The sequence below is a fragment of the Condylura cristata genome, unplaced genomic scaffold, assembly GCF_000260355.1.
Source record: "Condylura cristata isolate star-nosed mole 26May11 unplaced genomic scaffold, ConCri1.0 scaffold00030, whole genome shotgun sequence".
Lineage (NCBI taxonomy): Eukaryota > Metazoa > Chordata > Mammalia > Eulipotyphla > Talpidae > Condylura > Condylura cristata.
The window spans coordinates 4,322,545-4,333,603 of NW_004567131.1; the positions used below are offsets into that span (position 1 = coordinate 4,322,545).

The 11,059-nt window shown below is 33.5% G+C and overlaps 1 protein-coding gene across 3 annotated transcripts in view; it reads left to right on the forward strand.

The window, feature by feature from the left end:
• CUL2 (cullin 2) overlaps positions 1-11,059 on the forward strand; it is a 94,995-nt gene that overhangs the window by 67,709 nt on the left and 16,227 nt on the right. For all 3 annotated transcript variants that reach the window (XM_004691160.2, XM_004691161.2, XM_012731392.1), the window contains exons 11-16: positions 411-518; positions 1,474-1,533; positions 2,025-2,153; positions 2,283-2,369; positions 3,342-3,494; positions 3,774-3,851. In XM_004691160.2, the coding sequence (XP_004691217.1) occupies positions 411-518; positions 1,474-1,533; positions 2,025-2,153; positions 2,283-2,369; positions 3,342-3,494; positions 3,774-3,851 (615 nt within the window). The remainder of the gene's footprint in view (positions 1-410; positions 519-1,473; positions 1,534-2,024; positions 2,154-2,282; positions 2,370-3,341; positions 3,495-3,773; positions 3,852-11,059) is intronic.

The window sequence follows — 11,059 nt, forward strand, 5'->3', positions numbered from 1 at the left end:
ATAAGTCTTAGGTACTGATTTTGTTATCTCCATTAAAGAGTGAAAACTCACTTTTGCCCTCCTTTGGAATTTCAGTTCTGCTCTATTAGTCTTCAGTTGCCTTAAAGGCATATTTTTCTTATCTATTACTCTAAAAATAAGTAATTTTAAAAAAGGCTTGTAACTTGTAACAATACCAGAGAAAGTTTTGAGTGAGTTCTTTTGGCAGCATTATCATCCTGAAGTTTTTGTACTGAATGATACCTGAATTTCAACATCAAATTTTTAGATCTTTAAAACTATTTTAGCTGAGAAAGTGTGTGTGTAAATCAATTTGCTTGGGAAAGACTCTCAAACAGTGCTTTAGAAAGCCCCTTTTATCTTGAACTACTTAAAAATATGATTTTATAATTTGTATTTCTTATTTTTAGATGCCAACACTATTTGTTGAGTCAGTTTTGGAAGTACATGGTAAATTTGTTCAACTTATCAACACTGTTTTGAATGGTGATCAGCACTTTATGAGTGCATTAGATAAGGTAATTTTTTAATACATATGATATTTCTCTGTATATTTCTATTTCATCATCATTCTTCAGGCATTTTCAGACTGGGGTCAAATTATGTGCTTCTTATTTAGATATCAAGATTAACCTTAAATGTGAAAGTCAAAATAGTAATAACTTAAAACTTTTAAATAAGCAACTGTTTAAGTTACATACTTAAATAATATATTGAATTTCCTATGAATATCCTATTGTGTTGAAGGGGAATTGTTGATAAACTAGTATCTTCTGAAATACATCTATAATGTTAATATTCTTAGTACTGATTTTTCCTTGGAATATAATATTTAGGTCACTATATTTGAAAAAAAATAAATATAGCCTACAGACTAACTTTGGTAAGTTTTTAAAGAAAATTGCTTGCGGGCCCTCCCTGGTGGCGTTATGGGTTAAAGCTCAGCACTATAAAGCTATCACAGCCACTGCAGCACTAGTTTGATCCCCGGCCAGGGAGGTGACTCACATGGTGTGGCATACCTCTCCTGACAAGCCCACTGCTCCCCTCAGAAGTGTATTTCAGTGGATCTGCCTGTTTTGCTCCCCACTCTGTAGTGTATCCTCTCACCCACCACACCTCTGGCCTGTACCCCAGTTCTGCAAGCATAAATCAATAAATCTTTAAAAAAAAAAAGAAAATTTGCTTGCATGTTAGTTTTAAGATTTGAAAATGTAGTTTTATTTTCTATGTCAAATATCATTAATGAGTTATTAAAGAGTATCTTTCAGGAGGAGCAAGATTAATTATGTAATTATCAAGAATATGATCAGAGGAGTTTATACAGTGTTAGATATGAAAACAGTATTAACAAGCTACTGCAAAAAATGCTGTGTTTTGTGTGGGGTAGTAATTTTTTGACATAGAGTTTACAGCATATATTGACCCAGATATACTTTTAATACGTGTGGCTAATTACTGTTTTCTGTTTAGGCCCTTACATCAGTTGTAAATTACAGAGAGCCTAAATCTATTTGTAAAGCACCTGAATTGGTAAGTTTGATGGCTGTTTAAAGTAATCTTATCAAAAATAAGTAATAAAAAACATAAACTGAGAATATCAAATTAGTTTGTTTTGTAGCATTTATTAAGAAAACACCAACTACCACATTGCATTTGGCATTTTTCTCTAAGGAATTCAATATGCTATAACCTATAGCTTCTTCTTCAGTAACTGAAGGAGAAAATATTCCCTCTTACCATGGTTGTATTTTAAGAATGTTTGCTTTGAAATAATTTGTATTAATTCTCATAAAGATGTCATCTGAAACTAAAGGAAATTTGATAATTTTTGATAACCTTTTCAAAATTTACCCATGACCTATATTTTAAATTTCTTTCGTGCATAATTTTTAAAACAAGTTTTAGGATGGCAAAGACCCTATTCATTGATCTGATTTTATATTATTGTTACTTTCCCTCCTTTGTGATATGATATGTACATAAGGACCCTTTGTAAGATTTACTGTCAATTTCTTTTTGAGCTTGCTAAGTACTGTGACAACTTACTAAAGAAGTCAGCAAAGGGAATGACTGAGAATGAAGTAGAAGACAAACTGACAAGCTTCATTACTGTTTTCAAATATATTGATGATAAGGATGTTTTTCAGAAGGTGAGTTGTCAGTAGAGAAATTTCATTGCTATTTTTATTTCATTGCTATTTTAGTTAACTTTGATTTTACTTCTGAACTTTTAATCACCAAAAATGAAGTAATCTTTAAAAATATTTTTTAAAATACAGTTCTACGCAAGAATGCTGGCAAAACGTTTAATTCATGGGTTGTCTATGTCTATGGATTCTGAAGAAGCTATGATCAATAAATTAAAGGTAATGTAAGCCTTTGATCTGATAATATAGAAATTATTCCACGAGCACATAATGATTTTCTTTGCTGTATTATATGTAATAACGGGTACAATTGCATTGATGAGTTGTTAGATGTACAGTGATAACTTCATGTGATGGGATATGTAAATACTGTTAATCAGATAAAAACTCCACTTTGGTAGAGATTCATTCACATGATAAGCAGTGTTAACTTTGCAAAAACATTTGTGTTAATTAAAAATGAATATACTTAAAAAGGTTTTTAAGTGCAAATTTTGTAGTACCATTGAATTTTCATTTATTTTTACATTCTTTCAATTTACACACTGATGTAGGTGATTCACATTTATTTGGAGAAAATAATTGAAAATTTTCTTTATTAATTACAATGTGTAGTTTTTTTTTAAATATGCTTTTACAATGTTTTTTTTTTACAATGTTTTTAAAGTAATGTTACCTTAAGATTTTTTTGTGTCTTGAGATTAGCGATCAAATCTCCTGACCTGGTAATAACAGAGCTTTGAATAAATTTTTCACTACTTAGTATGTGATATTAAAATATGCCTAAGTACCCTCTTTTTTTTACTCCTAGATCAAATATTCTCAAATATGTATCTTTCATACATATTTGCTATTATCTGTGAACTATGAGGTATCATACATGCAGTGAAAGAACATTATATAGTATTCGCAGTAAGATACGTGGATTTATTGTTGTTTATACTTTAAAAGGGAACTTGTTTCATAAAATGTTTTTTTTATTCATTTATTTATTCATTTATTTTATCTGCATTTAAAAGAATTTTTGAAACATTTTGAATCGCTGCTTTGAATAATGAGTAATAGTGACCTTTGATGAAAGTAGACAAGCAGAACCTTTGACCGTTAACCTTGTGATGGCAACATGTTCTTATCAGTCAGTATGGTTTACTGTTTTTCTTTCTAATTCATGTATTTTATTTTATTTTACAGCAAGCCTGTGGTTATGAGTTTACCAGCAAACTACATCGGATGTATACAGATATGAGTGTCAGTGCTGATCTTAACAATAAATTCAATAATTTTATCAAAAATCAAGACACAGTTATAGATTTGGGAATTAGTTTTCAGATATATGTTCTTCAGGTATGAATGTGTGTTTTATTGTGGGTACTTGCTAATCATTTCAAAATTAATGATACAGATAGGGTTAATAAATGGATGCCTGGTTTTCATTCACTGGGTTGTGGCTTCTAAAGTTGTGTATGTTTTATTGATTTTGAATGGTAACATGCCATAATAGTAGTAATGCTGATGGATTTTTATCAACAGTTTAAGGAAAGTAAAAACCATGAGGTAGTTGTTTAAATTATTTTATACTTACTGTAAAGTCAAATGTTTAATTTTTTAATTTTGTTCCCTCAGGCTGGTGCATGGCCTCTTACTCAGGCTCCTTCATCAACATTTGCGATTCCCCAGGAGTTAGAAAAAAGTGTACAGATGGTAAGTACATAAGAAATACATTATGAGACCTGAGGAATTTTAATTCTTATCTTCATAGTATATCGCTTTAAATATTCTTCCAAACTCTTAAAGGCTCATAAGAGGTGAGCCTTCACACATTATAGTTAGCTTGCTTTTGGGGAAGTAACTTAATTGTTACTTTTTAGTAAAACTAAAATGTTTAAAATATTATATATACCAAAGTATGTCTCTTATTATTAGAAAATCTACTGTCTGCTCTTAAGTGATTTTAAATATAAACACTTTAATATTATGAGGCAGTTTAGAATTCATTACTTGAAACAACAATTTTCTAACTTTAATTTTGAGCCACTTTTATACTTCATTTGTCCCTTATAATAGGTATTTTTTATTTTGGACTACAATTTAAGTAAATATATGTGGACTGTACAGTTTACTAGAAAAAATTGCCTTGAATTGGAATATTTAAAGCCAAAATTACCTTAGAGTCACTGAATAGAAACCTTAAATTGGTTATCAAACCCCTTTTAAAGAGACAGTAGAGACTGTCTTTCTCTACTAGCTTGATTATGTACCCATTCAATCTGCTATAGCTATACTGTAGAGTGGGTACCTTGTAAAAGCAATTTATTTATTTTGTTTCAATTCTGGAAGCCAGAAATCTGAGATCAGGGTGCCAGCATACACTGTGAAGATCCTCTTTCGGTCACATTCTTCTCATTGTATCTTCATATGGTGGAGGGGAGCTCTGTGGAGTCTGTTTATCACTTCCCTTTCATGAGGGCATAATTTAAGAACTTCCTGAAGGCCCCACCTCCTGATTCCACTACATTTTTTTTTTTTAAGATTTATTTATTTATACAGAACTGGGGTACAGGCCAGAGATGTGGAGGGTGAGAAGATTCACCAAGAACAGAGTGGGGAGCAGAACAGGCAGATCTACGAAGTACCCTGCTGAAGGGAGCAGCGGGCGGGTCAGGAGAGGTCTGCCACACCATGTGGATCTCCTCCAGGGCAGGCGGGGATCGAACTCATGCAGAAGTGGCTTAAGCTTCTTAGTGCTGTGCTTTAACCCACTGCGCCACCAGGGAGGGCCGATTCCACTACATTTAGTGTTAGGATTTCGACCTATGACTGGAAGTAGTTGATGGAAGGGGAATGTAGACAACCTCTGAAACCATAGCACTATATTATTCACTCAAAGTATACCATTTAAGTTATTTTTAGTATATATGCAGAGCTGTTTAGTCATCACCATAGTAAATTTTACTGTTTTAATCAAATTTGTCAGTTGGGGTTACATTATTACTTTTCCATGGATACTACACATACTTCATTTACCCTCTAAAAAACCTCCCATGCCAGTACCTTAACCCCTCCCTTCTCCTGTTTCCTTTTCCTTTACCTCTGATCACTTCTACCATTTTTTATTGTCATTAGTTTTTTGCTGTGCTTTGTTTTTTGTTTGTTTGTTTGTTTGTTTTATATTCCATGGATAAGTAAGACCATCTGATACTTGTCTTACACTTTCTGATTTATTTCGTTTAGTTTGTTCATCTCAAGATCCATCCATTTTTTTTTCTCTAAAATGGCTCTATTTCACCTGTTTTTTTAAAGTCAAGTAGTATTCCATTAAGTATGTGTTTCACAATCTTTAGTCATTTGTCAGTGAGCTCTTAGGTTGGTTTCATGAGTTGCCAATTCTAGTGGTGCTAATGAACATTGCAGTACATCACTCTTATATTAGTTTTCATGATTTTTTGGTAAATACCTAGAAGAGGTATTGCTGAATCATTATGGTTCCCTTAGTTTTTTAAGGTATCACCGCATTGTTTTCCATAGAGGCTGCAGCAAATTGCACTCCTACCAACAGTGGATGAGTGTTCCTTTCTCTCCATATCACTACATATAATTCTAGAACATTTTTCTTACTGAATTGCCCCTAAATAAATACTCTGCACATTAGCAGTCACTCCCTGCTTCCCCCATCCCTTTTTTCCCAGCCTTCAGCAATCTGTTTCTCTAGAGATTTGTGTACACTGGACATCTCATATAGAGTCATATCATATGTGCTCTTTTCCAACTGATTTCATTCTCTTAGCATAATATCAAGGTTCATTAGTATTGTAGCATGTGTAAGTAGTTAATTTCTTCTTATTGCCAAATAATAATTCCATGTATGAATACATACATAATGCGACATTTTTTTATCCATTAATTGGTTTTTGAACTTTTAGGTTTTTCTCCAACTTTTTAGTTTAGGGTAATGCTGTTGTAAACATTTGTATACAAGTTTTTGACTGCACATACTTTTACTTCTTTTGAAACTGACCTCTTTTGACTCTACCTCACTAAATGAGACTTTTTACTTTATAATTGGATGAAGTTGAGTTAGCATTTTTTGTAGAAAAATCTTTATTATCAAATAATTCCTATTTGAGCAGTGACTTGAGTTGGGAAACAGTGAGTTGTGTATACATTTATGAAGTTTAACATGAAAATAGTATTTCATTACGCTATTTCCTGGAAATGTTCACAGTGGGTAATGTGAATAATTTTTTAAAGTATGTTTGGTTTTTTTCTTTGAAAATAAGGATGGTAGTGCCTCCCTAGTGACCCAGGAGTTAAGTCTCATTGCTATCACCACTATGACCTGAGTCCAATCCCCAGCTTGGGAACTAATCCACATGTGGTACAACAGACCTCTCCTGTTTCTCCTGAAGCTCTCCTTAGCAATGTATTTCGGTAAATCTCCCTTCAGCTCTCTAATGTGTCTCTGGTGAATCCTCTCACCACCATCATGCCCACCTCTGGCCTACATCCTATTTCTTCTATGATGACAATAGTAGTAGTAGTAGTGGTAGTGGTAGTGGTGGTAGTAGTGGTGGTAGTAGTAGTAGTAGTAGTAGTAGTAATAGATAAAGAAGTACAGGCTCTAGGATCAGAGTTTCTGTTTTCAGGTGTCTGTTTTGCTGTTTAACTTTGCTCCATAGTTTTGGGCAAATAACATAATTTTCTGTGAATCAGGATTATAGTAATATCTCATAGTGTTAATGTGAACATGAGATAATGTAACATTTTTTCTGATATATTGTAAGTACTCAGTAAATGGTAACTAATAGAGGTAATGAAGTGATAACAGTGGTAATAATAGGTAGACTAGCTTAAATAATCAGGTAGATTTCAAGATGCAAGGCATATGGTACGCTTTCAGAATCAGAGTCTAAAACTTTATTGCACAACTTCTTTAAAGGGTCATGATAGCACAAATTATCTTAGAAACTATATAAAGAATAGGTCTAGAAACCCATTGAGTTAAGAGTCCCTTCCACCGTCATCATCTCTAAATCAGTCTCCCAAACTGTGCAGAAGCTCTTCATTGGAAGCTTAAGCTTTGAAACAAATGATGAGAGTCTGAGAAGCCTTGAGCAATGGGAAACACAGAGTGTGTAGTAATGACAGATCTAAACAGCAAGCAGTCCAGATACTTAGTATTTGTCATTTATTGCATGGTAGAGGTGGTGGATATAGCTGTGAAAACAAGTCACACAAGGTGGATGGAAGAGTGGAATCAAAGGAGCCTGTGTTGAGAATGTTCTCAAAGATCATTGAACTGTGAAAAAGAGTTGTTTCTTATTAGCTTTTTTTTTTTAAAGATTTATTTATTCATGCATACAGAACTGGGATAGAGGCCACAGGTGCTGGGGCGGTGAGAGGATTCACCAGAGACAGAGTGGGAAGCAGAACAGGCAGATCAACAAAGTACACTCTGAGGGGAGCAGTGGGTGGGTCAGGAGAGGTCTGCCACGCTATGTGGATCACCTCCGGGGTGGGGATTGAACTCATGTTGAAGTTGCTTTAGCTTCTTAGTGCTGTGCTTTAACCCACTATGCTACCAGGGAGGGCCCATGGAAAAGAGTTTTTATTATTATTATATTATTATTATTACAGTTTATTTTTACATCATTTTGTGCCTTTTCCCATCTCAGGTGTAACCCCTATGTACTTCCCATCACCAAATCACCTGTGTGCCATCACCATAGTCCTGTGCACTCTCTCCTCCCCACTCCATTATTGATCCCATTCCCCACTCCACCCCTGTAAAATGTCTCTGGTATATAATTGTTCATTATTATAATCCCCTCCCTCCCCCATGGTCCTTTATGCTCCTGCTATGAGTAAAACCATCTGGTATTTTTTTCTTTCTGGTTTACTTCACTCAGCATGGTTTCTTCCAGCTCCATCCATACTGCTGTAAAAGGCATGAGTTTATCTTTTTGATCACTGAGTAATATTCCATTGTGTCTATGTATCACATCTTTTTAATCCAGTCATCTACTTTTGGGCATTTGGGTTGATTCCATGCCTGTCCTATTGTAAATCATCAATAAACATAGGGGTGTAAGATGTCTTTTTGAATCAGTGTTTTTGTGTCTTTTGGGTAGATACCTAGGAGTGGATTGCTGGGTAATATGGAAGCTCCCCTTTTAGAGTTTGAGAAACCTTCACACAATTTTCCATGTGGTTGTACTAGTTTGCATTCCCACCAACAGTGATGGAGCGTTCCTTTTGAGGAAAAGTGTTTTATTGGTGGTTTTAAAGATGATGCTGAAGAATATCATCTAAGAGGTTATTTTTAGCTATATGGGAAATTGAAATGATTGAAAAAAATCAATGTTTGAGGCAGTGGCAAGGAGAAAGACTTTACATTTGTAACCATTGATGATCATGATTCTACAGACAAGACTGTCATTCAGAACTGTCAGTACTGTGAATGGCCACTGTAAAATAAGGAAAGTTCTAGCTAAGCAAGAGATTGCCAGTGTTTCATCCAACCAGAGAATTCACTTGGTTTGGTTTTGAAAACTTTGGTGGTGGTGGCAGAGGTAATTTTGTTGTGAATGACAACTTTGGTTGTGGAAGAAACCAGTTGAGGTGGCTTGGTGACAGTGGGGATGGCTATAGTATATTTGATAATGACAGAAGCGGTTTTGGAGGTGGTGACAACTAAAGATTTTGGCAATTACAACAGTTAATCTTCAGATTTTGTACCCATGAAAGGAGGACACCTTGGAGGCAGGAGCTCAGCCCCTATGTTAGTGCGTGCCATACTTTGCCAAACTATGAAACCACGGTGGCTATGGTAGTTCCAGTAGCAGTGGTAGCTATGGTTGTGGTAGATTTTAAGTAGGTACCACAAAACAAAGCTTAGCAGGAGGGGAGAGGCAGAGAAGTGACAGGGAAGCTTCATGTTACAAAAGATTTGCACTCAATAACAGTGGCGGCAGGGCCTCTCTGTTACAAAGAAGTCATGTTTTAGACAATACTCATATGTATGGGCAAAAAAATGAGACCTATATTTGTAACTAGTTGTATAACATGTTATATTAATTTTCTTTTCTTTTGAAGGGTAAAGCTTCCAACAGAGATTTTTTTTTTTGCATCTATGCTGAGTAATTAATATGTCTTGAAAAAAGAAACTATATAAATAAGACTATTCATTGGATGGGCAGAATATGACCCTATGTTGTGGATTTTGCAAAAAAGGTTAGGTGCAAATTAGGGATCAGGGATGAAGTAACAAGCTAAAAGCATTCTAATGTATTTCTGAATAGACAAATTCAAGAAACTTGGCCCTTCATCTTTGACAGTCTTAAAATTTATTTCTTCTTTGAGCCTACTTTTTCAGTTGAAGTTAAGGGAGAGACTTGGGACTGGCAGAAATAAGAAATAAGACAGGTTTTTCCTAACTCTGTGTTATTCTTTCCTTGAGATATTATTTTCCACTAATATTATTTTAAATCTCCTTAAAGTTTATTTATTAACATAAAACTTTACTTAACCAGAATGTTTTGATTTATAAACAGGACAGGGATTTCTTTTTTACTGCATAATTATTATTCCAAGAATGTTGTTCTCTCCATTTGGTTTCTTTTCATTACCAGCAGAGGGAGTTTGTCCTTACATATTTTTTCTTACTTAATCCAAGTTTTTGATTATATCAAAATGAAATTTATCTACTCAATTTGTACATTTCACATTATTTCACTTTTGTTATTTTTTATCTTAATCTTAAATATAACTATCAAAAATTAATTGTACTTTTCATGTATATATCTTAAAGTATGGAAATTAAGCTTTAACATTATTTTGCAAATTAGATCAATAAATCTTAATTATATTTCTTTTGTACTTGGTTCACAAACCAATGCAACTAAGGAGATAATAAAGTGGTGTTTACTAATGTAGTTCTCAGCTAGAAGTAGACAAGCGCATTGAATGGGAACATTAATTTTTAAAGCCCTTTAAGTTCTAATTAATGAGTTCTAATGGTATTCACACTGTTCTTTAGCATGACTATTGTCACTAGTAGGTAGGTATCCCTTTAAAACGAGTAATGTAATCAGTATGTATTTTTTACTAATAAACTTTGATAGCACAGTTATTTATTGATATAATTAAACAAAGTTTTATCTTTTAATGCTATATGAATTCATTGTTATTGTATACGGAGTTGAACCTTTTGGTTCTTGGCTAGCTCATGTATATGTGAAACATCAAGATTTTAGATTTAAGCATAATAAATATTTCCTTCTGGCTTATTGATATTATTATCAAAAAAACTTTACTGATAGGACTGAAGAGGCATAATGTGCCTTCAGAACTTGGGACATAACATCCTAAAGATAACTTTGCATTTAATATAATTCATAGTGTATTTTGAATTTTGGCTTTATCAGCTTTATTTTCATTTGTATAATGAAATTCACTATATTTGTATCATAATTAAATTATTATGTGGTAGTTGAATTTTGTGAACATGCTAGATATTTTTAATTAATGTAGCACTCTTTTGGAGTCCTTTTATGACATATTTGACTTCATCTTTGCTTAGATCACAACCTGGTAGAAATCGTAAGTGTTATAGATATAGTCATTCACTATTTGTCATGCAAAGGATTGATGGATTTTCTCAGAGAGGAAAGAATGCTGCACCACTGGAGGGAAAATTGCTCAAGTTTTAGCTACCCAGAGTTAGGCAAACTTTAAATACACTTCTGAGAAAATGCACATTTCTCTTGACTGGCAACCATAAATTTTTGTTGTATGGAGTGGGTGTAGTGAAGCTTATGGGCTAAATATTGCTGAATGTTTTATTTACACATCTTTTTTTTTTTATTACAAAGTTTATTTTTACATCATTTTGCACATTTTTTTTCCATCTC